At 42.7% G+C, this 27,759-nt stretch overlaps 3 protein-coding genes across 9 annotated transcripts in view; 2 read left to right on the top strand and 1 right to left on the bottom strand.

The window, feature by feature from the left end:
* Window positions 1-19,157, top strand: part of LOC143898379 (uncharacterized) — a 49,890-nt gene extending 30,733 nt beyond the window's left edge. For 3 of the 6 annotated variants that reach the window (XM_077407811.1, XM_077407810.1, XM_077407815.1), the window contains exons 3-9: window positions 14,244-14,745; window positions 14,855-15,333; window positions 15,684-15,868; window positions 15,952-16,286; window positions 16,586-16,660; window positions 16,737-16,963; window positions 17,048-19,157. In XM_077407811.1, the coding sequence (XP_077263937.1) occupies window positions 14,244-14,745; window positions 14,855-15,333; window positions 15,684-15,868; window positions 15,952-16,286; window positions 16,586-16,660; window positions 16,737-16,963; window positions 17,048-17,183 (1,939 nt within the window). In that variant the 3' untranslated portion in view covers window positions 17,184-19,157. The remainder of the gene's footprint in view (window positions 1-14,243; window positions 14,746-14,854; window positions 15,334-15,683; window positions 15,869-15,951; window positions 16,287-16,585; window positions 16,661-16,736; window positions 16,964-17,047) is intronic. The other 3 variants (XM_077407812.1, XM_077407814.1, XM_077407813.1) reach the window with 3 other exon arrangements.
* A 146-nt stretch (window positions 19,158-19,303) lies between these two features.
* On the top strand, window positions 19,304-22,323 carry LOC143898387 (3-oxoacyl-[acyl-carrier-protein] synthase, mitochondrial). Its single transcript, XM_077407833.1, has 3 exons — window positions 19,304-19,868; window positions 20,054-20,434; window positions 20,771-22,323. Exons 1-3 carry the CDS (start codon window positions 19,670-19,672, stop codon window positions 21,514-21,516), a joined length of 1,326 nt encoding a protein of 441 aa, XP_077263959.1. The 5' UTR covers window positions 19,304-19,669; the 3' UTR covers window positions 21,517-22,323.
* On the bottom strand, window positions 22,158-27,677 carry LOC143898382 (gametogenetin-binding protein 2-like). 2 transcript variants are annotated; one of them, XM_077407823.1, is made up of 12 exons: window positions 27,108-27,677; window positions 26,150-26,340; window positions 25,655-25,798; window positions 25,365-25,577; window positions 25,098-25,304; window positions 24,815-24,983; window positions 24,545-24,709; window positions 24,323-24,403; window positions 23,976-24,254; window positions 23,517-23,885; window positions 22,971-23,162; window positions 22,158-22,879 (listed from the first exon to the last, which is right to left on the bottom strand). In XM_077407823.1, exons 1-11 carry the CDS (start codon window positions 27,195-27,197, stop codon window positions 22,986-22,988), a joined length of 2,085 nt encoding a protein of 694 aa, XP_077263949.1. In that variant the 5' UTR covers window positions 27,198-27,677; the 3' UTR covers window positions 22,158-22,879; window positions 22,971-22,985. The 2 variants fall into 2 exon arrangements, with proteins under 2 accessions (XP_077263949.1, XP_077263948.1); XM_077407822.1 differs by having other exon boundaries at window positions 22,158-23,162; window positions 27,108-27,675.
* Window positions 27,678-27,759: the final 82 nt, after the last annotated feature.

Here is a 27,759-nt window from a genome sequence, read left to right as displayed (position 1 = left end):
GTGCAAGTGGAGTGGCGTCGTTGGCGAGAAACGATCGTGCGTGCGTGCATTCTTGCATTCCTCGCGTCGCGGATCTTCCGTCCGCTCTGCCGTGCCGTCCTATCTCGCGGCGCGCGGGCGTTCCCGTGCGCTCGTTGTTGCAGATTGCGGGGAACGCGCGACGCGGATCTGCGCGCGTTTAAAAAGAGAGACGCCGACGCCGGGCGGCCGCCGCTCGTTGTGCCTCGTACTCGTCGTTCGCGCCGCGCGTAAAACGATTGTGCCGCAAAGCGGACGGATATATCGTTTCGGCCTACTTATAACGGCCGTAAGTTAACTTTGCGCTTCCCGCTCTCTCGCGGCAGTGCGCCGCCCGTGCGGTTTCATCGGTGCGACGACGATCTAATAATAATGGTGCACGACCGCGGCGCGAGAACGATGCCCCCGAAACGTCGTGGGAACGTTTTAATGAAGATATAAATTACATCGATGTGCATGTATGTATATATGTATATGCACGTATGTGCGTACGGCGAGCGGATTATTTTGCGAAGGAAGCTCGGGGGACGAAGTGACCGAAGTACTAAATGCCCTACAAATAGCTTTTGCGGAACTCTAAAGAATATCGAAACTGCTTTCTAATGGACTACTCCGGCGCGATTCGCCAGCGATTCGATATATTTATTTGCCCATGTGTGTCGGAGGAGCCCCCGACTTGTGGGATCTTCAAGAAATTGCGCTGCGCCGCCGCGGAACGTATTTCTCCGTCGAAATTTCAGCCTGCGGAGAGCATCATTGGATCATCGGTGAGCGCGAATTAGAAAATAATATATAAATTTACGTATACACACATTAAAAAAAAAAAAAATCCCTACCGGCTTGTGTGTCCGGAAGAGACACATTTTTCCCGCGTCTCCGTTAAAATTTTCAAATCGACATGCGCGCGCGCGGCGAGAAAAAATTCGCCGCGGTCGCAGGAATCCGACGGCGATTGGCGCTTGCAATTATAACGGAAATCTCGCCGTTCACCGTTCACGGGATATCTGTATTTTCCTGTTTCGCGTGGCTTTCGCAGGAGTCGAAGAAAGTGGCCGCCCACCGGGACGGGACCGGACGGTCGCGCTTTCTCCCCTCGCTTTCGCTAATCGCTACGCCGCGGAAAGGTGTAGGAAAGTTAATATATTCGCGCGAGACGACCGGTTGTGAAAGGTAGAGCACGGCGGCGAAATGTAGGTATTGTTTTAAAACGCGGCGGGGTCGTCAACCGCGCCGGCTGATGTCGCGACCGCGGTAACGCGGAGGCGCGCTCCTTCGCGCGACCGTAGTGCGGCGACAATTTTGCGCGACGCGCGCGTCTCGCGTCGCGTGCGTATGCGGCCCACCGCGGTCGCGATCGATATTCGCGATCGTCGAGTCGATTGTGCCTCGACCGATTCACCGCTTATCGCATCTCGCGAGAATCCATACTTCGGTATAATCGACGCTTTCTTTTCCCTTTCGCCGCGAAAGAAGGCTCGCATATATAGTTTTCGGGTGCGTCCGCGGGGCACACGCTATCAGCGCGCTATTGTGTCATTCTGTTCTTGCTTTACATCTACTGAGTGATAAAGATAGAACGGTGCAATATAACGTTAATACGAATGCCTTTCGTCTTCCTCGATTTTTTTTTTTTTTTTTTTTAATTTAGAGAGAATCTTGAAAACCCTCTCGTCGTTCGGAAATGTAGGCTATACCTCGCATACGAGATGCCCTTTACCTAAAAAATTTTCCGAACGATAGGGAATATATACTTAACGGAGTAAGGAGTTCGCTGTTTTTGCGAAGGATCGATTTTTAGAAGACTGGTGTCCTATGCAGATCGGTGTGGGAACGTAAAGAAATGTTATCGAGTTTCTGCGGGTACACTTGAGGGGCATCTTACGTTTCCGAACGACGAGAGGGTTTCCGAAGATCTTGAAGCGAAATTACCTGCCTTAAAAAAAAAAAAGTCTCGAGGAAGACGAAAAGCATGCGGGTATTCTTCCGCTCTTCACATTGCACCTCTCTGTGTCTTCCTTTTCTCTTTTTTCTTCTCGTCGCGCGCTTCCTGTGTATCCCCTTTTGCCCCTCTCTTCTTCTACGACGCGTTAACGCCACTTTGTTCGTTTCAGACGAAAGATATCGGTATCGTTGTACTTTGACATCGTTTCACTTCCCTGCGCATTCATAAGGCAATTTATGTATCGCGACATATTTTACGAAGCATTGAACGCACTACTCCGAATAAACGACTTCTGATTATGCACGCGTCCGTGAGTTGATTATCGTCGTGCGTAAAAGCGAGCTTGCGCTGACCACCTGTTAGCCGGAGCGCCGTGAAGGAATAAGGAAGGTAAAAGCGTAACGAAAGTGAAGTTAAATATTTTTTTTTGGGCTGACAGTTGCAACTCGATAAGTGGTGTTGAACATGTCTCTTTCGATACCTGATTGATTTCTGGTATTGATCTTTACTTTTAATTGTGAGTTGTTACCTGAACCGACGCCAACGAGGAATATTCGCGCAAAATTTGTCTCAATTGTTAATTAATAGTCTTTCGTGTTAAAAATCGTTAGATTTTCTTTGTTGCTGCTTCCTACACACAGTCAAAATTTCCTATTTTCTATCATTATAATTATCTTAAATAATTATATTAATATTTAACGATATTTTACATTTAATCCATCAGTTAACGCAATTATGTATAGCGTTCATTGTTCTTGGTAACAATTTTTTAATGTTTTAGGGAGTCCAAATAGATGACTGTTGGAGAGATAACGGTTAATATGGTGGGGTCTATTCTAGAAATGGGCGTTCTTATCTAATCGTTAATAAGACAGCGTTCTCCAACCCGAAGGAAGAGTCTCGCGCTCTTTTCAGAATTGGTACCGCGAAACCTATATATCCTTATATATCCTATATATCCGCATCTATAAAGCGCAGTGAACGCGAGCGGGTGCAACGAACTCCGCTTCGTATCTCTCTCTCTCTCTCTCTCTCTCTCTCTCTCTCTCTCTCTCTCTCTCTCTCTCTCTCTCTCTCTCTCTCTCTCTCTCTCTCTTTCCTCCCTCCGGCTCTCCCTTCCTCTTTTCAACACCCCTTCCCGCAGACTGTCATCATCGCATCCCTTCTCCCAATCTCCTTCTTTCTCACTGTCTCTCTCTACGACTCGTATCAAGCGCGATCTGGTCTCTCGCGCGCGAGTTAAGGCTCATTTTTCGCGTGTCGCTCGTCGCTCGCGTTAAAGATGTCGATATCGAGAAAAAACAATAAATTTAAATATATTCTTCAGTTTGGAAAGTACTTATATCGAATAAATGTCTGATATACCGAACAAAATATCGTAATTAATATGTAATTTAATTTTATTATTGTGTAACTCTAATATAAAAGATTATAAAAAATCTTATTATTATTACAGTGATCCCACATAAGACCCGCGTCTGTCAATACTGTAACAAAGAATGCTTTTTTTATGGCAAGAACAAAAAATCACGTATAAAATATGGCACATTGCAATGGAATAAATTATTAATTTTGGATTAATTATGTTCAGAAAACACAACAGTCATATATGTTATCTGAATTTGCTTACGTGTGATTGTTACTTCTAAATCTATTAAGGCACGTATTATGGGACTTTTCAGAATGGATTCCGATCGGAATTATTCCGTTTTCTCTAAAAAACACACAATAGAGTAATCTATAGAAAATAACTAAACAATTTTGATCCATTCCGAAAAGTTCCACAATACGTGTCCATAATATGTGTCAGATTTGGTTGTCATAATCTAATCGTTTTAAACGATAATATTTTTTTAACACAACTAACAAAGTTTGTTGTTCTTTATAATTGATTTTTTTGTACTTTTCATCTTTTTCTCCTTTTCTCCGCGATGTTCAATCATGTTTCTAGAAAATATATAACATAATGCAGCTGCAAACAATAGACTTAATGTATCCGCGCATCTGCTTCCGGTGATAATTCTAATTAATGAATTATATCACAGATTAATACTTTTGTTTTCACAGTTCGTTTATTAAAAAATGCTAGTTTAGCAACATTATTGAATTGATCATTAATTTAATCACGTGTACTATTTTTAGCTTTGGCTTGAGACTGCGTTTCAACCGACATTTCTTGGCGCGCAGTTTGCTAAGCTGGAAAAAGATGTATGCGCAAAAATATTATTATAGGCACACGTTAAAAGTGCATTTCTACTATTTGTGTTAAAATTAAATCAGTTTGCGAGTATAAGTTTAAAAATATTTTATTCGATATTCTATTTACTCGATATTTCGTATTAAGTGTAACAATAAATATAGGATATTAATAACCTTTCTTAATTTATATCGCGATTTGTCTGTGACGTCGACACGACGATGCGACGCGACGTGGCGAGTGCACCGCCATCGCGTCGACGTCGAGGGTATATACTGCCGATAGCGTCAACGTAGCATGAGTCATCTGATGCATGCTTAGTACTTAGCCGATGTGCACTAGGAATGTTAAATGCGTCCAATAATATGATATCAACTCGACGATATCAGATAACTTATTGTTATTTTTTTTTTAATCTAAAGAAGCGCTTCGGAGCCACGAAATTCTAACGCTTGTTTTACGCCGCGGAAGGCGAATCAGCGACAATTCCTTCCCCGAGAAGAAGATTGATCGAAGAGAGGAAGAGAAACAATATATCCTGTTTACACGCGTCTGCTCCGGTACAAACTGGTCTGTTAGGTGCTAACTTTGTGTGTTGTCAGATATTGCGGCATAGACATAGACAAGAACTCTAATAACTCATATAAACAATTAGGGGTGGGATTCATGATCAGATTTATAATATATTTAAAATCGTCTTGAGTACGATCTCTAGACACTCTACAGTCATTTTACTGGATAGAATCTTGAGACGACACTTAAAATGATTTTTAAAATGGTAGTTTATACGCGCATGCGCGAAAGATTAAACTTGCAAATGAAGTATTGATTATTGAATAACTTCAGAAAAAAGAAACGATCGCTCCCCGTTGTTTTACTGTTAAATGATGACATAATACGAGATGTATTGGTAAAAGTAGACCAAAAAATGAGAATTGAGAAGACTCTAAACCGGGTACGTATTACATGGAGCTTTTTGGAATAGATTCCGATCTCGGAATTGTTTGGTTATTTTCTAGATTTCTATTGTGTTTTCTAGAGAAAACGGAATAATTCCGATCGGAATCCATTCCGAAAAGTTTCATAAAGGTTGATTCACACTATACGGCACGGACCGTCACGTTCCGACAACGACACGTACCGGCACCGGCACGACAAAACATTAAACAATGCATTTTAACGAGACTGTCCACACTAACCGGCACCGACCTGCACGTTCCGTCAACGGAACGTACCGACATTGACAGACATTATCGCAAAGAATGTTTTGATGGTCCGTGTCGGAACGTGATGGTCCGTGTCGGAACGTGACGGTCCGTGCCGTATAGTGTGAATCAACCTAACACGGAAAAAACCCTCAGCCGCCTGCCGAATTATATCACACTAGGCCGTATAATGTATCACGTCCTTTATCATCAATATCATTTATATCATCATCACCATCGTCACCGTCAATGTCAACTATACCAGCATCTCCTTCATCTTTAAGAGCTCCAACTTCATCGCCATCATATTACGATATGTCAATTCCAATGCCACATCTCAGTGAACAAACAGATTATACACAGAAAATGTAAATTTAATAACAAATGTTTACCTTAAACAAACTGCAAGTTTTTCTGTCGGTGAAATTGCCTCACGAAACGACGTATTTTCTTTTTGTATCTCGCAGGTTCAATTAATTTTAATAATTCAAAAAACTTGCATTGCGGCATTCTAAAATATTGGTAAAATTTGTCTTCATATTTTAATAAATTTTGAAATAATGTCCAATGCTCTCCTTCAAGTTTTCTTTCTTTTAATATAGGATGTACCTATTTTCGATTCTTTTTCTTCATTTTTTTTCACTTTGCCTTCATCTTCGTCTAAAAGTAAGGCCAGAAGGGCCAATTCATCATCGCTAAATGATCCATCCATTTTGTGGTTATAAAACTGACGACGGTTATAAAACTGACGGTCGAGTGCCGAAGCAATCTGAATATACGTAAAATTTGTCGTGCCGGTGCCGGTACGTGTCGTTGCCGGAACGTGACGGTCCGTGCCGTATAGTGTGAATCAACCTTAATACGTGCAGCCCTGATCTCTAGACACGGTTTTAATTAAAATATATTTGTAATTAAAATTCGATCATATTGAAAGGATCATTAATGCAAAAATAACATGTTATGCGACTTGCTGTCCATAATTTATTCTTTCTACTGAATCAGAATAACAGTACAAATGGATCATGGTCATATCTACTTTAAAGCACGATATAAACAATATCACAAAAAATATTTGTTAAAAATATTTTGAAAGTGATTGCGTTAAGAGAAGCGGACTTTCCTCGCATTCGATCACAATACCATCAATCTTTTCAACAGCAGGAAAGAAAATATTTATTTTTTACCATCCGTTATAATCGCCATTTACCCAATATTTTGCACGTAACGCGTATGTATAATTAATGTAAAATTAAATTAAATTTTACTGTACAAATATCAATTTTGTCTAACTTTATCAATAATTGGACAAATTAAGTTAAATGAGAGAATTTGATTAACTAATTATAACGTATATGAATGAAGACACTTTTTCGTTCCTTTTTTCTATAGAATGCGCATCTGTCCGAAGGACACGGGGAATCTCGCGATCTAGAGCATCGGCCCGAACGAGAGAGAAAGAGAGAAGATATTTTCAAGAATTTCCATAAACTGTAAACTGATTTTGAATATGAGAAAGCGAGCACAATGCTACAGATTCACTTCCCGTTCGTTCGGTGCCCTTTCATCGCCGAACTTCCGTAAAATTGTTATATCGATTGCGTCGAGGTAAGGGGACCACCCCAGTTATTCTTTCCCTTTTCCTATACGCGAAACTTATATGCATATGAGGCGAAACTTGATGAAACTTTCGCGTTCCGCTTACGCGCATTAATTAACCGGGACGCTGACGGTGCGCCGATTAAGTCGCGCGGCGTCTAATTATAGTGGCTGGCTAATCAGGTCGTGATACGAAGATTTTATTTACGCCGCGATATACGTGCGTGAAGACTGAAGACGCACTTATAAGAGCACGTTATATTGCGGGGAAACGGTAGCGGCGCGCCGCCGCGCCGCCGCGCCGCCGTGGTGTTTCACCACCACAGGCACCACATCGCAGCGTCGTCCTTGAAGCCTCCGGCGAATGACTATTTTCTAGGCAAGGCCACCCTACGCCATCTGCGGTGTATGTTTATCGGTTTATCAATGACATCGCCTCGCGAACGGTTGTTTTGCAGGATCGGCCTTCTAGACTTATAGCGTTTTTCACTGGATAGCACTGAGTGCGCACCGAAAACTCGTTGAGTTCAGATGGCACTGTCCGAGTGCACTGAAAGTGCGAATTTCTTGCGCTTCCAGCTAAACATCTCAGTGCAGTTCTGTGCATATTTGTCGCTCTGAATATGGAAAGCTTTATCAGTACTCGTGTTGCACAAAACTTCTTATTAAATTTTTTCTGTTTATCGAACAGATTTCCATAATCCCTATAGGGAATCATTAGCCATTCCCTTATAGGGTATGCCGCATCTCCCAATATATGAAATTTCCCTTCACAAATTTTTTGTAAATTATCATTGATGTCCGATAACTTTAAAACTCGGGAATCATGGATCTTTCCTGGAATCCCAGTGAAAACATCAATGAATCTTTTTCGAGCATCACATATACCCTGTAATGTAATTGCAGGAATATCGTGCCTATTTACGTAAGTGGACTTTATTTTATGTGCTGGTGTTCGAACTTTAATCGACGTCCCATCGACACAACCAATCACATTAGGAAAACCAGCAACCTAAAAATTTATATATCTTTATAAATAATTTTAATTTATATATACTTTACTCGCCTAATTCTTAAATTAGTGTTAACAATTATTGACATACATGCTATATATATATATATATATATATATATATATATATACACACATATATAATAGGCACGATATTCCTGCAATTACATTACAGGATATATGTGATGCACGAAAAAGATTGATTGATGTCTTTACTGAAATTCCAAGAAAGATCAATGATTCATGAGTTTTAAAGTTATCGGACATCAATGATAATTTACAAAGAATTTGTGAAAATGACAAAATATCCAATTCTGGAGTGGTAGGTTCGCTACCTCCTTTGCTCCGATCAGATGGATAGAATCCAGAATGTGCATACATCTCTATTATCTTGTAGGCTGTTGTTCGTGTAACGCGAAAATGACTTTTAAACTATAATAATATAATTATTTGTAATATTGATACTAATTTATACAAAACATATTATTGTTTTACATAATAATACAATAATAATACAAATTATAATCTATTATGACGACGACGACGATGTCCTCACGGTCTCGCCGGCCGTGGAGGAGCGCGCCGTCGCTTTCTTCACTATAATCTCTATCAATCTTCGCGATACTGCTCTCCGAAACCCCGATGGTAGCTCGACTGAGTATTTTAGAGATGTTATGTTGGGCGCCAGGTGCGATTCCTCGCACCACGATTCACGAGATCGCAGTATTTCTCAGGCGTGGGCTTCTTTGATCAACCGCGGGTGGAATAGGAGAGGGAGCGTAGCGCAATCATCACACTCAAATACATAAAACATTAAATTATATTTCGGTTAAGGCAGATAACAAGTGGACGATAGCGAGTTCCACGGCGAACAAGTAGAATTCGAGTACACGCCACGTGTCACCCCACGAGCGCGATACTCATTCCGTCGCTGAGCTGCACGGCAATCCCGATTGAATTCGCACAAAAGTATTCCCCAACATAAGTTGCAGCGAATTCCACCCGGACGGTCAAACGCGAGGTGCTAACAAATAACCAACGCAATCTCCCTTAACAATTACGCAATTTCCCTACGGTCTACCGCGACAACGCCGGGGATCTTCTCTCCCCTCGAAACGCACGAATGGCCCCACCCGTTAACTCGACACAACCGTGGGCCGTTAATCCGATGAAACGCACGGATAGCTACTTACAATGGCCTGAACTTAACCGCAAGAAAACATGGGGCTCTCTCACGCGCGAGAGCCACTTCTCAAAACTCGGGGGGTTAAGCCAACGGGGTTCGAAATTCCAACCACGAAAACACCGCAAAATTAAGAAAAAAATTACCACCCGAAAACAACCAAGATCAGAAAGATATCACAACAAATCATTACGGACTGTCGGGGGCCCTACTTTTTCTCCCCGAGCGGGGACTCGGATCCTTTTGCCGCCGGGCCTCCCCCGGTAGGCACCGAATTTTTCGTTTACCGGGGCCCATTTTTCTTTTACCGCGGCACCCAAAGGGGCTCCCCGGGGGGCCTAGGTATTCCCCGCATCTTCTTGAGGAGGGTGAGCATGGCCTTACAAATTCGTCCGTTCCGGGGGGTCGTCACTCCTTTGGGGGGTTTCCGGGGGTGGCGGGCCCTCGCAGTGGCGTTTCCCTTTATCCGCGGGCCACCGGGGCCCGGCGCCCCGCGCGCCGGTTTCCCTACCGATCGTGCTGCCCCTGCCTCCAGCGACCCTCTGGGGATCGTCGCGCCCTTCCGCCCCCCCCTCGCACTCGCCCATCCCCGGCGGAGTTTTTAAAATCCCCTTTTAGACCCCGTCCAGCCGGTCTCATCGTCCGGTTCCCCCGGCCAGGGGGCCGGGCCAGGCTCGTCGCCGGGCGGGGTTTTCAGGGGGTGGCCCCCTTCCTTAACGGGGCCTTCGTGGGGCGTCCCCCCCTTCCCGGGGTGCGTCTTCGTGCCTCCTACCCTTGAAAGGGGGATCTGATCGCCGGCTGTAGGCCCCGCGTGACCGCCCGCCGATCTACGCCCCCCGGGAGCTCCTTTTTTCCCCCCCAAGTCCCCCGCGCGGAAGCCGTTCACTCGTCGTGCCCCGGCCCTCTCCCCCCTCCCTCGACCCGAAAACCCCAAAAGCTTAAACCCTTTTTTTTTTTTTGGGAAAAAGAAAAAAAAAAAGAAAAAAGAACCCCCTTTTTAAATTAAATTTGAAAACCCTTTTTTTAAAAAAATTTTTTTTTTTGGTTTTAAAACCGGGGGAAATTTGAATTAAAAAAAAAAAATTTTTTTTCCAGGGGGTTTCCCCTTTTTTTTAAGGAAAAAAAAAATTTTTATTTTTCTCTCCGAAACCCCGATGGTAGCTCGACTGAGTATTTTAGAGATGTTATGTTGGGCGCCAGGTGCGATTCCTCGCACCACGATTCACGAGATCGCAGTATTTCTCAGGCGTGGGCTTCTTTGATCAACCGCGGGTGGAATAGGAGAGGGAGCGTAGCGCAATCATCACACTCAAATACATAAACATTAAATTATATTTCGGTTAAGGCAGATAACAAGTGGACGATAGCGAGTTCCACGGCGAACAAGTAGAATTCGAGTACACGCCACGTGTCACCCCACGAGCGCGATACTCATTCCGTCGCTGAGCTGCACGGCAATCCCGATTGAATTCGCACAAAAGTATTCCCCAACATAAGTTGCAGCGAATTCCACCCGGACGGTCAAACGCGAGGTGCTAACAAATAACCAACGCAATCTCCCTTAACAATTACGCAATTTCCCTACGGTCTACCGCGACAACGCCGGGGATCTTCTCTCCCCTCGAAACGCACGAATGGCCCCACCCGTTAACTCGACACAACCGTGGGCCGTTAATCCCGATGAAACGCACGGATAGCTACTTACAAATGGCCTGAACTTAACCGGCAACGATAACTACGAGGCTCTCTCACGCGCGAGAGCCACTTCTCAAAACTACGGCACGGTTAAGCCAACGGCGTTCATGAAATTCCACGCGACGAAATCACCCGCAACGAAATTACGCAAACGAAATTACTCACCACGAAATCATACGCAACGAAGTACACGAAACGATATCACAACGAAATTACATGCACGCTGACTGTCGGCGGCCGTACGTTTTCATCCCCGAGGCGGGCACTCGCGATCATTTCGCCGCACGGGCCCTCCCGCGGTATGGCACTCGATATTCTTTCGTTACAGCCGATTTCATACTTTACCGCGGCACAACGCGACTCCCGGGAGGGCCTAGGTATTCTCGCGATCTTACTTCGAGGAAGGCTGAGCAGCGGCCTTACAAATTCGTCTCGTTCCGGCGGCTCGTCACTCGCTCTCAGGGCTGGATGTTATCGGGATGGCGGCTCGCTCGACAGTGGCGTTTCCTTGATCCGGCGGGACCACGCAGGGCCCGCGCGCGCCCGCGCGCGCCGGTTTCCCTAGCCTGATCGGTGCTGCGCCCTGGTCTGCCAGCGATCCCTCTAGGCGATCGTCGCGCCCTTCGCGAGCGCCCCTCGTCACTGCGCCCATCCGCCGGCGGTAGTTTTAAAGTCCGCCTATTTGAGACCGGCTGTCCAGGCCGCGTCTCATCGTCCGGTTCCTCGACGGCCAGGCTGGCCGGGCCATGGCTCGTCGACCGGGCGCGGTACTCAGCGGTGGTGGCCCCGTTCCTTAACGGGGACCTTCGTCGGGGCGTCCCCCGTATCCGGGCTGCAGTGCTCTCGTGCCCTCCGTGACGCCTTGACCGGTCATCTGATCTGCCGGCTGTAGGCCCCAGCGTGACCCGCCCGCCGATCGTACGCCCTCGGAAGCTCCTGGTTGTCCAGCCGTAAGTCCCTCGACGCGGCATAAGCCGTTACACTCGTCGTGACCCTGGCCATCTGCTCCGCACTCCCTCGACCTGTAACGCTCGCAAAAGATCTTAATCCTAACCTAAAGGCTCGCTCTCCGCCCGCCTCGGGCGGAGGCACCATCCCTGACGCCTCCCTCGGCCGAGCTCCCATCTGGGGTAAGGGACGCGACTTTTGTCACGTCACAATATAAAGATAATAAAATGTACATATATGTATGCTTACATCCTTATCCGTAAGGTTATGTACTACCTGAAGAAAGTTTGCAATCTTTGGAATTTTTCGCGGATTTTTTTCTTGTAAAAAATTATCTTCATCACTGCTAGATGATGATGATGAAAGCAAATCTAACAGCTCAAATATTAATCGTGCATCCCGCCCAGCCATATTGCACTAAACTGGCACCGTCTCTCAGAGCTCGTGCCGAATTCTTGCACTAAAGTGCGAAAACTCGGCACTAGACTTTCCAGTGAAACAGCACGCACCGTTTTCATGCGCACCGAAATGCCCAGTGAAACACGTTGCCCATGACGAGTGCGCACTCAGTGCGCACTAGTTCTCCCAGTGAAAAACGCTATTAGGAGTGTGAAAAAGAGCGCTCATATAGTTGTGCGCTGTGCGCGATTTCCCTTGAATAAGATGCTATCTTATCGATATAGAAACTCTTGGTAAGACAATTCTTTAATCATGAGACACCGCTTACCGAGAAAGAGAGAGAGAGAGAGGGGGGGATACGGCAATTGGGATCTGGAAAATACGAATCATAGATTTGATCGAAAAATAATCACAGACGATTATTACTCAATGCACTCGGATTAATTGATAACCAAGGTAATGCACGGTGTATTCCACAATACTTGCTACCTATTGGTCTTGCACGATTGATCTGTTAACTGCCGTGACGATTGTCGCGGTGGTGGACGCCTGATTTTTTAGCGACGCTCCGGTGATCACTGATGACCGGGATTACCAAAATTTCTCAAAACATTTGTAAGATAAACGCAATATAATATAAAATTTTGGGCCAGTTTCACCAACGTCGGTTCACTGTAACCTTCGGTTAAACTCACTCTTCGTCTCTTTCTCTAAAAGAGCAGTTAGAAAGAGATGAAGAGTGAGTTTAACCGAAGGTTACAGTTAACCGACGTTGGTGAAACTGGCCATAACAATAAGTATCGTAAATAGCATAGATAACAATATGATATAAATAGTGCTATTCAATATATTATAATTGAAATGCCCTTGAAAATACAGTTTTATGTTTATTTCTATCAATGTAGATTAACTTTAATCTCGGTTTAACTTGCTTTGTATCTTTTTTCTAGTTCTAAGATTAGAAGAAGATAGAAGGTAAGTCAAACCGAGATTAAAATTAATCTACATTGGTAGAAATAAACATTAGACTGTATTTTCAAGGATGTTATATCGAGGTGCGTTCAGAAATTACGTCTAGGCAGACCTAGGTAACTCTAATGTTAGTGTACGTGACGTAAACTATAGCTTAGAGCTTAGAGTTACCCAAGTTGAATTTCTGAACGCAACCTTGAATAGCACTATCTACATTATATTATTTAATCATATACAATATTTTATCATTTTATGCATGCTTATGATCATGAAAATCCTAGTATATCGTACACGATAAAACATATACAAGAATTCGTTGAGCAGACAAGATGTTATTATTGCAAGCAAAAGCGAAATATTTCATTTTCTTGTGAGAAAACCTAAAATGTCGTTCGACCCATCTTATTCTGCGATCGTAGAATAACTATGAATATATTGCGCTCTCAAGAACTTTGTGTTAAGAAAGTCGGAGAAAACAACCTCTTAAGTGACTACATACATACTTCATAGTTAATCTTCCTGGCCAGAGACATTTTATAAAAAAAAACTCTCATGATGTTTCTAACATTATATATTATTTCTAGTCATAGTCTATTGCTATATTTATAATAAACTCTGGTACAATCCAAGTTTTATTTTCTTGCCAGTGATAGTGACTCGACACAATCGATTTGATCCGAAGATTACAGATCCTCTTTTTGACGTTCACTTTGAACAATCCACGATGTATGACAGAATACTATTTATAATTTCATGTGCAATTGTAATACGAAGAGCATTTGAAGTATAAAACGCACGCATAAAATACATATTGAGTCCAGATGACGATCTACAGTTTACTTTAGATTTTAGGATAAACGTCTATTCAAAATTTTGTATGTTTTATGTATGTGTTTTTTAATATATAGTTTACATTTGTTTGCGCATTTCAAATTTTGCGAATATTTTTCGTGTTATACGGTACACAAAATTATAAACGGAATTCTATCTTGCATTCCGATACGAATAATATATTTGAAGTGTGAGCTTAAATAAAGAATTCTGTTACTGATGAAAACACCGTTGTGTGTTCGCAGCTTGAACAAGATGCACGCGATGGAGGGTGCAGCCGAGAGCAGGCGAAAGGTGGACACCGCGGAGGACGACAAGACATCGAGATCGTCGCCGTCGCCGAAAGTACCCCAGAGCCAGCAGAACGGCGCCGCCCTTCCGGAGGAAACCGCGGCGGCGCCGGCGGCGTCGGTGGGTCGCGGACGCCCTAAGAAGAAGGACGAGTCGCGCTGCGACACCGAGACACCGAACGACACGAAAGACAAGCAGTTGCTTGCGAGCACGTCGCGGCAGAGTACGACGACTCCGAGTGACATTGTGCAGCCGCGTCACGTTAAAGCGGCGTCCGAGCCCGTCGAGATCAGAAAACGAAAGTCCACTAACGGACAGCTGATCTCCCTCGGGAATCCCAGGAAGAAGTTTCGCGACAACTCCTCGCGAGAGGAGTACATTTCGAGGATCGTGGGCGACAATGAAAGCATCGCTGACCTCGTGGCAAAGGCCGATCGACTGCGAGCCGATATTTTGGTGAGTGTTCGGAGCTGCGATCTTTCATTAAGAGTGAAATCACTTCTTTTTAAGCATATACATATATATGCTTAAAGCCTAAACAGTATATTTGTATGTCTATCCACAGGCTCTTCAAAACTTAGCACATGACAAAGAAATGGAATGGAACGAGATCTTGCGGAAGAGGAAGCTCAAGGAGGAGGCATACATGAGGATCGAAAGGAAGATACAAACAACATTCTACATGGAAAACGATAGTCAATTGTCGGAGACTTTGCCGGCCACTAGGTCGTTTTTGGGCTCGGCCGAATGGGAGAACATCGCCAACGCCACTTCGATATCGAAGGAGAGATCTTTCGGATGTAAGGAGGATCTGGGGGAGAGATCTTCAGACTCATCGGGCTCGAAGAAAGAGAAAACCAGGAGAGTTAGCTCGCAGCAACGGGCGACTCCTCCGAAAACCAATGGCGAAAGCAATCGTAAACAGAATGACGCGTTGAGCCCGGAAAGTCGGCAGATCGGAGAAGGTCGTCAAGGTGCGATAGTGGATGTCAGATCTATTATCGCCGACCATAGACTCAAGCATCCGGAAACTGTACCAAGAAGGTAATTAATTACAAGCAAGAGAATGGAAAAAAGGGGATATTTCACAATCACTTTTTTAAACGGTTGAAATACATTTTTATAGCAAATATAATTTCAAATAAAGAGATAAGATTAAGTTGACAATTAAAGAAACAGACTTGTTTTTGCTATTTAAGTATACACAGATTTTGATTATACTACAACAGAGATCTCTTATTGTATACCATGAACACTTATACAACACTAAGATTGGTGTATTCATAGACGATTTTAAATATAAGATCCGACTATGAATATTGGGCTAAGAAAAATAAACTTTTGTGAAAACAACTTTGTTTTTTTGGATTGTCAAGCATAATTTTCAATTGCAGAGGTCGAAGAATGAGGAATTCAAATGTGAATATCAACCTCGGTGCTGGCGGCGCCATGGTCGAAACTGGGCACAATGCCGATTCGAGACCGTCTAGCACAGAATCGTGCAAGAGCAATCCAAGCGCGAGCGATTCTATGAACTACAAAGACATGCTAGTGCAATTTGCTAAGATAAGTCAGCAAGGTAACATCAGTAACAGTTTTTTTTAATTGATTGAATTTATATCGTGAACACCGAAAAAACAATTCGCAATTATTCGTGTTTAGGTGAATCGATCAAGGTCCCGCAGAATTATCCAGACGTGACGCTTCATCCTGTGACACCTTCGTCTGCCCAGAATACGTCTCAGCCGACCAGCTCATTGCTCCACGGAATTCTAACAAAAGCGCAAACACCGAGATCCACGACTTTTTCACCTACTTTAGCGAGATTACTCACCGCGCCTGAAAGAGAAAGGAGTTCTCCGGCAGTCGCAGCAGCGGCGGCAGCGGCGGCAGCGTCAGCGTCTATGTCGCAGCAAAGCGCCACGACCCAGCACCTTTTGCAGGCATACCAAGGCTCTAATCTGGTTTCTATAAATGATCTCCTATCTTCTTCCAAGGTTCTTTACTTTTTCATTTCTTGTAATTATTACTTTTTTCGCAATTTACTTCAACACAGAACACCGCAGTTTCTTTTAAACAATGTGACTATTGCACCATTCGAATGTCAGCAGTGTAACTTGATCTTATATAATTTACATAAATAAATAGAAATAAGTATATAAATAATCTATAAATAAATAATACGAGTTTTTTTCGGGAGATGCGAGTTTGAAAAACTTTAAGTTAAATCAGCAATTAGGCGAGAGATAGATTTATCTTTTTATTTTTTTTTAGTAACTTAAGACTTTTTTTTCAGGCTCGCACAGAGATAACTATAACCCCTGTTGTTAACACTCCCGCGCAATCTCACTCCAACGATTTAATTCAAGTGGTAAATTTTTTTTTCAATTTGTTAATAGCATGCTCTTGCGCGTGTTTGACTTCTGACCATTCTGTTAAATTCTTAGGAGGATGTAGAGGAAGAAACAACGGTAATTGATGATAGGGATAGGAAAGGGAACTCGATGGTCGGAAGAGAAGGTAAACAAGTAGTAAAGGACAATCCACCTTCACCAAGCGCCCCGCCGAAATGTCAGGGATGCATAATTCGACCTGCACAGTTCGTTTGCGCCGGATGCGGAAATCAGTGGTACTGTAGTCGTTCATGTCAGGTACATGTCATGTCAAGTGCACAGTTACGTATGATATACCATTCTCACATATCTACGATTTACATTAATGATCATTGATGATAATAAGATTGTATTAATATCGACAGCTTGCTGCGTGGACAACACACTCCGATCACTGTCCGCCGGAGCCCGAGAATAACAAAACCAAGACCAACGTTTAACGCCCGAGGTCCCTGGACGCCCGGTGTGTACAATGGCATCAGGCGAGAGATATCAGCATAACTGAGTACGAATCTAGTCAAGGAAGGAGGTTCAAGGGTGTAATTCAGATGGAGCGACAAATGAGATGCGGAGAGAATCGAAGAGGGATTACCGCGCGTGCATGTGTGTGCGTGTGTGTGTGTGTGTGTGTGTGTGTGTGTGTGTCGTATTGATATAGTATCGGGAAGATTCTTGTCGAAGCAAATGGATGATATTGTCCTATTTATCACAAGCATTTACTGATCTCCCATCTCGAAGGAGATTCCACGCTACCACGTCCTGCTCTTTGCAGAACGAATTCGTGAAATTTCTTGCACTTTACTCGAGCTTTAGATGAAGAAAAATTGTCTTCTTTCGATGACGAAAATTAACAGGATATTCGATGCCATTGGGTTAATGAGCCTCGTGTGTTATGTATAATTCTTTTTCTTTTAGACTTTACTACATACACTAGTCGAAAGTTTTTGAGGGCTCGAAAAACGAGCAGGAAAAGGAATAAGTAATTTCCAAGGCGTTTTTTGTGGAAGTGAAGCACAATACTAAGTAACGCGATGCTGTATATAATTTTATACAATTTAAGAGAATTGATCATACAGCGTCGGATTTTAGAACGTCGATTAATCGCGTGCCATGCGTAAGATCGGGGGTGGATTGAGACCATCAGTTTCGAAAGAGATATCGAAAGGTATTTACTTTTTTTACTTTCTATTAGAGAATATTTCAACGAGAAATTGTAGATATTTTAAATTTAAGGAATTCGAGCGATGTGAAATTAAAATTTGTCATAGCAAATATAATAAATAAAGCAAATTTATCATAAGATTTCTTTGTTATTAGAACAAATTTTATTAACATGGTGTGATTTGTTATAATGACAAGATTATTTTGTTACAATAACAAGATTACCTTGTTATAACAAAATCACTGTTGACAGTTCTCAGGTAAAATTGGTTTGTCATTTACTATGACAAGTTTTATATTACTAGACATTATTGTTTGCAAATGATTAATGTCCAATTATTTCAAGTTACGTATGCGTATCCATATAGATACTTTCTGCTTGCTCAATCCGCCCCTATATATAAGATTCGTTTTCCATAATTGACCTTAATGCTCAAGTTAGACAAATAACTTGAGTATTTTTTTATATCCAATCATGGATTATTATTCTGGTTTCTTCTCTTTTCATTGTTTTTTACATTGTAAGTAAAAGAAATTCCTGGACAGAGCATTTAACCAAGAAACAAAAAACAAATATTAAATAGATGTACTCCTTGTTAAATATCCAATACATATATTTGCATATTACACAGTAACGTATAATATATCTTGTTTCAAATATATATGTGTGTATATATATATATATATATATATATATATATATAAATTCTTCAATTTTGTTATATTGTATACAGATTATATAAAGATATATTGCAATTAATTTTATTTTATTTGACAAATTGTGTATTATGATCAGAATGAAATATTTGACAGTCTCCTCTCTCATTTTCTCTCGTTCGTTCGCTCGCTCGCTCTTTCTCGCATGTATAACTTCAGTTCCCTTAAAATCCATTTTCCCAAGAACTTGAAGCTCTGTCCAGTTATTTCCTTATCTTTCGCGATTTACATGAGTTCCGCGTATAAGACGCAGACCATGTAAGCACGATTCAGGGCCTGTGTATATTGAGACGAATCTACCACAAATGCAACAACATTTTATATTTGTTACCAATCCGTATGTATAAATTTAAAAAAAAAAAAAAAATACCGTTAGTTTTAGCATTAGCAGTAAGATGTTTTTTTTATTCCGTTGGTGACATATATTCGCATGTTTTACATTTTTTAAAATTGATATGTTACCCCAGACGATGACTGTCCCTGACATAATCTGTAGCCCAAAGTTCCTACAGGTACATACAACATATATATATGTATAAATATATATATATATTTTTCCCAATTACAAAGCAAACCAAAATAAAGTTTTTAATCGTATTCTCTCGCCTATGTCATTTTATTATACCGTTTACTCAATAATGAAACCATACAACTTGACCGCTTATCCAATCATTTCGCATAACTTGTCTTATTTCCCGAGATTAAAATAGCTAAATAGTATGCAATTGCGGAAAAAAGCGTCAGCAATGTTATAAATTTGTTGCATTTCCACTCGAGAAGGCTTTCAATTTCTTTTTTATCTCTTACAATTAATTATTCTAAATATAGACACTTTGCAAAATATCAAAATATATTGTTGGTAAAGTAGGGCGCCTGTAATTTTTCATTCATCATTCATCATTCATCTTCTCGCAGTTCTCGTTTCGGTATACACAGACACAACGCTACACAGTGACATAACCTCAACCTCAACGTGATTGTTTTCACGGTGTGCCCAGTAAATGGTTTTTATATTTGGACGATCATGACAAACGGATTATTATCAATGAAACATAGAATTTCGCGTTAATCATTGAAGAGCGGCTGCAGTATTTCTTTCACAAATCACGATGTCCATTCCACTTCTGCACGTTAGCCGGTCGTTGACGACCGCCGCGAGGTCCAAGCGGCGTGTCGTCGTGACCGGGATGGGGACCGTGTGCCCCTTGGGAGTCGGGACGCGAAACGCTTGGGAGGCTCTCGTCGACTCCAAGTGCGGAATCACGCGACTCTCCGAGCCGGACTACGACAAGCTACCGTGTAAAGTAGGTGAGCAATTTCTGACATTCATCGTTGCAAACGTGTACAATGATATATTATGTTGGGATTTGCATATAATTGTTCTATACGTAAACAGAATTTATCAACCTCGGGTATCTAATATTACAATTGCTGTTGCCCAAAACTGTGTTGTGGATAAATAATTAAATGACAATTGATTTGTATTTAACCAGCTGCACCGGTGCCGAAAGGAAACTCATCTCGCGAGCTCAACATTGACTCCCACTTTACGAAGAGCGAGCTACGCACAATGTGTTCCGCCACCGCATTTGCGCTGATAGCTTCGGAGGAGGCACTCGTGGACGCGAGATGGAAACCAACCGATGAAGCTGATAAGCGCGACACTGGGGTCTCAGTAGGGATCGGCATGATAGACCTGGTAGACGTGTGCATGACGTATGAAGCTCTGAAAAAGGGATACAGCAAAGTCAGTCCATATTTCGTGCCAAGGATATTGCCGAATATGGCAGCTGGTCAGATCAGCATCAAGTACGGCTTCCGTGGACCTAATCGTTCGGTGTCAACTGCGTGTGCGACAGGCGCGGATGCTATTGGTAATTGATCAGTGAAAACAATGGACATTGAGTCTGTTTTTTATTGTTGAACTGGCTGCACTAGTCCAGAGTTTATCTTTAGGCCTGTTCTTTTCAGCTGAACTTCTTGCACAGTCCTTTTCTCTTTTTCTCTCCATCATGAAAAAAAAAAAAAGAAATTGAATCGTGCAAGAAGTTCAGCTAAAAAAAAAACAGGTCTCTTTTTCATTCAATGTGGAGTAAAAAAAGATAAACTCTGAACCAGTGTAGCCAGTTTGGCAATAGAAAACAGACCCTCCTATAATGCACTCTGTGATTAACGCTTTTTCCATAACTGAGAGTAACGAATCGTTCCAGGCGATGCGTTCCGCTTTATTCGCGGTGGCGAGACAAGCGTGATGGTATGCGGCGGGGCGGAGGCGTGTATCAGTCCATTGGCCATCGCCGCGTTCTGCCGGTTACGCGCGCTGAGCACATCGAGAAACGATATGCCGCGAGAGGCGTCACGGCCCTTCGACCGCGATCGCGATGGTTTCGTCATGGGCGAGGGCGCCGCTATATTGGTTCTGGAGGAGCTAAACCACGCGCTCGCCCGAGATGCAAACATCTACGCCGAGGTGTTGGGCTACGGTCTGTCTGGCGATGCATCGCACATAACGGCGCCCAGCGAGGACGGCACCGGTGCGTTATTGGCAATGGACCGGGCACTGAAGGACGCCGGTATCGAGACCTCGGAAGTGACGCATGTAAACGCACACGCCACGTCCACGCCGCTGGGCGATGCGATCGAGGTGAAGGCGATCGAGTCGCTGATGGGCGAACACAGCAAAAGTGTGACGGTAACGAGCACGAAGGGGGCGCACGGTCATCTCCTGGGTTCCGCCGGTAATCTGGAGGCTGTCTTCACGATCCTGGCAATCAAGGAGGGCGTCATACCGCCTACATTGAATCTGCACAACTTGGATATGGAGACGCGTTTGCGATTTGCGCCGCATACGAAAGTTAAGTGGAACGCGACGACGGCGCGTCGAACGGCCCTGAAAAACGCGTTCGGCTTCGGTGGAACGAACGCATGCTTGTGCTTCACGCAATACGTCGACTGAGTCCGAAAAGAACCTCTTAATGTGTATTCCTATCTCTTCGGTGAGAGAATATCGTACTCACTTTTTGAAATGCTTGTAAAAGGATTTCAAGAATGAACTTTTTGAAAAGTGGCGATCTACGAAATTGGTGGAGGACGAAAGTTATAATTTTTAAGCGGGCTACACATACAGAGATATGTATCAATAAATGATATCGTGATACCACCTATTGATACATATCTCTGTGTGTGTATGTGTGTAGCCCGCTTTAAGAAGATGAAAGAGTGTTTTACAATATTTTATCACATCTTCTCATAGTCTGGAAAAAATAAAGTGTGTATCTCCCTAAAGATGTGAATGTCCAAGAGGAAAAAGAGAAAAGATGTCAATTAATCAGGTTTGGAATTTACGAAAAACATAACACTAATAGAATTAATTACTAGTCATTCCTTGAAACGCATTGACCGAAGTGAAAAAATATTCAAGGAGAAACACATAGAATCCTAGAAAGCAGATGATCTATGGATCCTTTGATATTTCGGTTTAATTGATAAAAATGGAGACGCTGCTCCTGTATGTACATATGTATGTATAAAACCAACAAGGCCTAAGAGAAGAAATTCGGTGACGAATTGAATCATACATAACTGATCACCAGTGAATAGCGGCTTAAATATTTTTAATAACTTTTATGCAACATACAATATATATGTTATGAGATTTACGACAATTCTTCTCATAAAGTATTTTTACAGTGCGTGTAATGGAAGTTACACAAAAAGGATATACATCGGAATAATAAAATATATGTATATATATATATTATAATGGAATGCAACATTGATTTTAATATTAAGATTCCGACAATATTACATCGCATCCTCTGCTTATTACAACACATCGACACGAAATCCATCATGGTCATATCGCCGCAAACAATCTTGAAAATAAAAATTTTCAAGAAAATACATTACTTTTCAAATCATTGAAAAACTTGTCTTTAACAACTTGCATTTACTGCAAAATCGGATCTGCCATATTTTCACGGCCAAGGCATGTTCATTCAAGATACCTACGTTTGCTTAAATTGCAAAAATCTATACAATCAATTTCGAAATATACATCAATATTCAAGTTGCTCCGTATACTAGTTTCATAGTACCTTGATTTGCGTTGTGTTCTGCGTTTTTCTCAAAGCCGACGTTATTGTTTAACTATCGAATATGAAACTATTTAATTCCTCGGTATTTTTTTATTAGATGCAATTTTTCTGCTCGTAAAGATAATAATAGATATTATTGTATAATATTTTTGGCTTTCTGTGGTATACACATATTCAGCATTTTATTCACATCAGAGGGTCGACTTCGAATGATAACAATTCCTTCAAAATACATCTATTATATTCGTGTCTCACTACTGACAGTAAATAAAAGTAAAAAAAAAAGAGGGAAAAGACGGAGATATCATATTACCATAGCTAGGAATTCTTAATGAAGAATGCTAAGTGGTGTATGATGGCTGCACAACATAGCAAAACGTTCTCTAAGCATTTGTCGGAGTTTTAGCCGCTTCTCCGTGAGTTGACATACCCTCGATTTGAATTCTAATACTTCCTCCGCTGGAATATAACTCTCCTTCTCATCGTCGTCAGAAAAATAGGAATCCTGAGGACCAAACAGGATTGTCACATAAATATTAAACTTCTTTACAGAGAAAACAAATTCTTAAATATTTAGAGTGCTTTCCAGCAATACACACAGGTGACTCTGTGTAACATAGTGTACAACCCAAAGCTTTATCATTACGACACAAGTAGACACAATCGTACACAGTTAAAATGCAATTTTTGACAGTGTCGTTTTGTCTCTTCTTCTTGTGAAAAAACTATGTAAATGACTGTTCTGCACTTTAGTGTAGTAAAAAAGTTAAGCAGCGTTCCCCAGCTACTAGTCACACAGCGAATGACTGTGTTCTATTGCTAGAAAGCACCCTATATATCTCTGTTATCTCGAATTTACCTTTAACATTTGCGTAAGTGTCGGACCTCCCTCTTGCAGTAAAGAGATGCTAGAACTGGAATGATTAAGTTTATCATGACAAGCCCCGTCACACCATTCATCGTTGCAAGCAACTTCGGAACCCTCTGGTGTGCTAGGAAGAGAAGAAGTGCTGATATTGTGCTCGGAAGAGTATCCGCAATCCTGAGACGATTGCTCGCTTAAGGAATGGTTTTTTCTCCCGGACATTTCGAAACGTTTCTTCATCTCTATCCACATGTATTTAGTTTCATTGGGTTCCGTTATCCAAGCATCTACCAGTTCGTTAGTCACGGAATCTTTGCAGTTATCGGTATAATGCCACTGATTCTCATCGACTTTCTCACCATCCTTGGAGAGAGAGGAAACAAATCGAAACGTTTTAGTTTAGAAAGCTCGACACATCCACTATAGCTATACGAAATTGACAACTGTAGTTACCTTACACGACTCGCAAACATCGGATGAATCCTCCTGAGATAATTGTTTGCAAGTCGTACTATTCTGTTTCGATTGACTTGCATTAAGTTTTTTCTTTGTTTGGGAGGTTTTCGCTATAACTTCCTTTTTAATTATAACTTTCTGTGAACCTTTTTTCACAGGGAATGCTAATTCTGTCTTACTTCGTGACTGCGATATACTAGGCGTTTTCGACTTGTTTAAGCAATCCGGACATTTACACGTCGGCGGACCTTTATTTTTTGGATCTAGGACCTGCAACTAAGATCAAAGAGAGGCGATAGTATACAGTATGCATACATATATGTATGTAAAATTAGGTCTCACACCTTATGTCGGTTGATATTCTGCGTCGTCGGCTTTGAGTCCGCACAAGTGCAAGGGGTTTCACTTTGCCTCTCATTTGAACACTAAGGTAAAATATACAACTTAGTCATGCGTAGACACAAACACGTTAACTTCATTTACGTAAATTTACTTTATTTCCAGTAAAGAGAAATTAAAAATCAATAAGTTTATGAAGAAACGTCTTGCATACAAGTACAACGTACATCACAAGAGTTTTCTTTCTCCTCTGTTTCGTTGCGACGTCCCTTCTTCTTCTTGCGTTTAAGGCGTAATTTTTCACGCTTGTTCTGTTTCGCTATTTCTTCCCTCGTGAGTTCCTCGTACAATAATTCCAACTGAGAGATACCTTGTTTCTTTTCGACCGCCACCTAACCAAGACAAAATAGTAGCTTCATTGCAAAATGATCCATTGCGTGAATGTAATTTTCTAATATCACACTAAACAGAGCATATTATTGTACAAAATCTGTTACCCGAAAATTTCTAGACAACGCGTCCACCGCAACAGCGGCCAATACTTTGCACACAGTCTCCTCCTCCTTCATTCGTCGATGTATTCTGTGCAATCGTTCCGCGATACATATACCTAAGCACGTAAGTACTTCTTCTTGAGCAATTTCCAGCGTTTTCGCATGGCGCTCCCTGAAATTCGGAAATATCTCTCTCATTACTTCTTCCAAGACACTATATTCCGGAGAATGTATTTCTATATATATTCTTGAAATATATTCTATATAATCTTGAAAAAATCAGTACCTTCCTATAAGCGCCCACGGTTGCGCGCGACCAAGAAGAGTAGTCATGTATTCCGTGATGGGTGGCAGATGAACGTGATGATCGGCTATGCAACGCTTAATTCCAGAATATAAAATTGCTACGTAACCTTTTTCTTTCGTAGGTTCGGGTTCTCGTGTCAGAAGAGACGATGCCAATAATACCTTGTTACGGCATTCGGCGCAAAACCTGACAATCACAATCGCGTTATGAAAGAATTACGGAATAAATCTACGTGAAGCTACATACCTATGTTTACGTAGATAAGTATCTAAAGCTTCGTCAAGCGTATCCGTCTCTATTAAAGTCAATTCCTGCCGGCATGGTAGCTCCATGCAATCCCACACTTCCCTCCAAGAGTTCCATATCGGCGGCAACCGCTGGATCTCCAAGGTATGCAGTACGCATCGCTGAGATTTTCTATTTCTTTGTTGTTTTTCCATTAAATTATTTAACCTAGTGCTGCGGAGATGGAAATAATGATAATTCTTTTACACGCCTGTCTTAGGGTAACATTCTCGCGTCCTGTATATCTATACCTATGTCCGTGCAATAGTGTACAGAGCTGTTGAGGCGATTTCAAAACGTCATCTTTTATAGACAGCATACCATTGGACGTGATAACCAGTGGATCCAATGCAGGATGCCCCGACTTCATTAGATCATAGAACAATCTTTCGACGCTGAACACAAAATATTTTACAATCACTTAATGATATTACCAATGATATATATCATTCTAATAAAAAATTATTTCCAATTGAATACAGTGCAATAGGGAACCAAGTGCCATTGAAGTGCTTCTATTTTGTCCTAATACATTACGTGGACAGATTTTCTGAAAATGTGTATAACACATGGAATTGTATTCGAGAAGGATTTGTAGCTCGGTCATTATATTTGAGATTACGTTTGTACAGAATTTTGTTTCTAATGTTTCGCGAAATTTGCTCTAGCGGAAAAGTAAGGTTTTGGAGTTGGTTTCTCATTGTTTTTCAACTGCATCCAATTAGTCTAATAAAAGAGATAATCACCTTCTTCGGCAACCGACGCATGGTTCTGCCTCGTTCAAAATGTCAATTATATGCTTGCAAGTAACTTCGAAGGACGTTTTGATCTCCTCCGTAGTGAGCAAAGCAAATTTCTTGGTGAACTCTTCTAGTTGTTTACCGTTGACCAAGGGATTATCACAGATAGCTCCCAAATCACTTATGTCCATAATCATCTAAAAGAACGCAATGACAGATAAGTATCACGGTATAAATCGTAGTATCGAGTAATAATAAATCACATTCGGTTCGAAGACATTCTCGCTCGACGCTCCGCCGGGGCTAAGAATATTCCAACGATAACAAAAATAATCTGCAATAAGCAATAATGCTACTTCTCTCGTCTCCCTTGCCTAAAAAGGTTGACAATCGAGTTAGAGACAATCGAATTACAGAAATAAGAAAAATGGGTCTGTTTTCTATTGCTGAACCTGGCTGCCCTAGTTCAGAGTTCATCTTTTCTATTTCTACTCCACATCGAAAGGAAAAAAGATAAACTCTTTAACTAGTGCAGCCAGCAATTCAGCAATAGAAAACAGACCCAATGTGTCTGTGTGCGCAGTGCGCGTACGACGCAGGTATGCTACGAGAATAAATCATTGGGTTAACGGCGCGTCCGCTCCACGTTGGACAATCGACTGTCACGATCGTCGATTGCTCGTGACAGTTGTGACAGACGACTCGGCGAGCTCCAGAATCGCGATTCAACGTTTTCGCTTCATTTTTTTTTTCTCTCTCCCCGCCTCCGACTTCCGAGTTGTAGGTGTTTTTTAAGGGCCGATCCAGCGAGGAGCACGGACGCTCCGTTAACGCGAAGCGACGACGTCGCCGTCGTCCTCGTCGTCTGGGAATTCCAGGACTCGCGCCGGTCGACGACGGTGTCGGGGCAAATCGGCGTCGCGTGTGCGCGGGCGTTCGGGCGCGAGTGCGCGCGCGCGCTCACCGTCAGGTTCTCGTCGACGATCAGCGGCATTTGCTTGCTCGCCAGCTCCACCGGATCGTCGTCCCGCCAAACGTTCACCAGCCTCGCCATCGTTCGCCTTCCCCCGCCCAGGGTCGTCCCGTTCCCGGTGCCGTGAAATTCCGTCGTCCCGCGAAAAGGCCGAAGGCGTTTTCGCCCGCTCAGCTCGCCGGCCGCTTTCTCGCCCCTTGCTAAGATCGGCGGAACCCGATCTGACGTGACCCTACGTGGACGGCGCGACGCGTCGGGGCGGCTACGGGATGGGATGGGCTCCTGTCCGCGACTTACACGCCGATAAAGAGACAATCACGACGAGACGCGACGCCAAGCGAAATGCGACGGCTCTGTACCCCAGGTATATCGCGCACCATCTGCCATTTGCAACGTACGAACGTACGGAGTCGCCGTCTATCGCTCATCGCTCCTCTACTTCCGCCCCTCGTGCACCGCGTCCCCCTCTCGCCCCGCGGTGACGACGTCGAGACGCGTCATCATCGTCTCTCGCGCGGCACCACGAGTCCCCGTTCTCTCCTTTCTTTCCCTCGTCGCTTCTTTCGTTTTTCCCTAATCACGGCTCGTCTGACTCGTCTCGTCTCCACTCATCTTTGATCTTTCTCCTCGATCGTGAACGCGG

The sequence above is a fragment of the Temnothorax americanus genome, unplaced genomic scaffold, assembly GCF_048541705.1.
Source record: "Temnothorax americanus isolate GAGA-0224 unplaced genomic scaffold, ASM4854170v1 Scaffold23, whole genome shotgun sequence".
Lineage (NCBI taxonomy): Eukaryota > Metazoa > Arthropoda > Insecta > Hymenoptera > Formicidae > Temnothorax > Temnothorax americanus.
The sequence above is the reverse complement of the archived record's forward strand: the minus strand, read 5'-3'. Positions and strand labels throughout refer to the sequence as shown.

Excerpts from the sequence above, each read along its gene's own strand:
- LOC143898387 (XM_077407833.1), top strand. The coding sequence starts at position 19,670 with ATGTCCATTCCACTTCTGCACGTTAGCCGGTCGTTGACGACCGCCGCG. Across the intron at positions 19,869-20,053 it reads CAAGCTACCGTGTAAAGTAG|CTGCACCGGTGCCGAAAGGA; the intron begins GTGAGCAATTTC and ends GTATTTAACCAG. Across the intron at positions 20,435-20,770 it reads GACAGGCGCGGATGCTATTG|GCGATGCGTTCCGCTTTATT; the intron begins GTAATTGATCAG and ends GAATCGTTCCAG.
- LOC143898382 (XM_077407823.1), bottom strand. The coding sequence starts at position 27,197 with ATGGCGAGGCTGGTGAACGTTTGGCGGGACGACGATCCGGTGGAGCTG. Across the intron at positions 25,305-25,364 it reads ACTTATCTACGTAAACATAG|GTTTTGCGCCGAATGCCGTA; the intron begins GTATGTAGCTTC and ends TGTGATTGTCAG. Across the intron at positions 23,163-23,516 it reads CACTTACGCAAATGTTAAAG|GATTCCTATTTTTCTGACGA; the intron begins GTAAATTCGAGA and ends TTTGGTCCTCAG.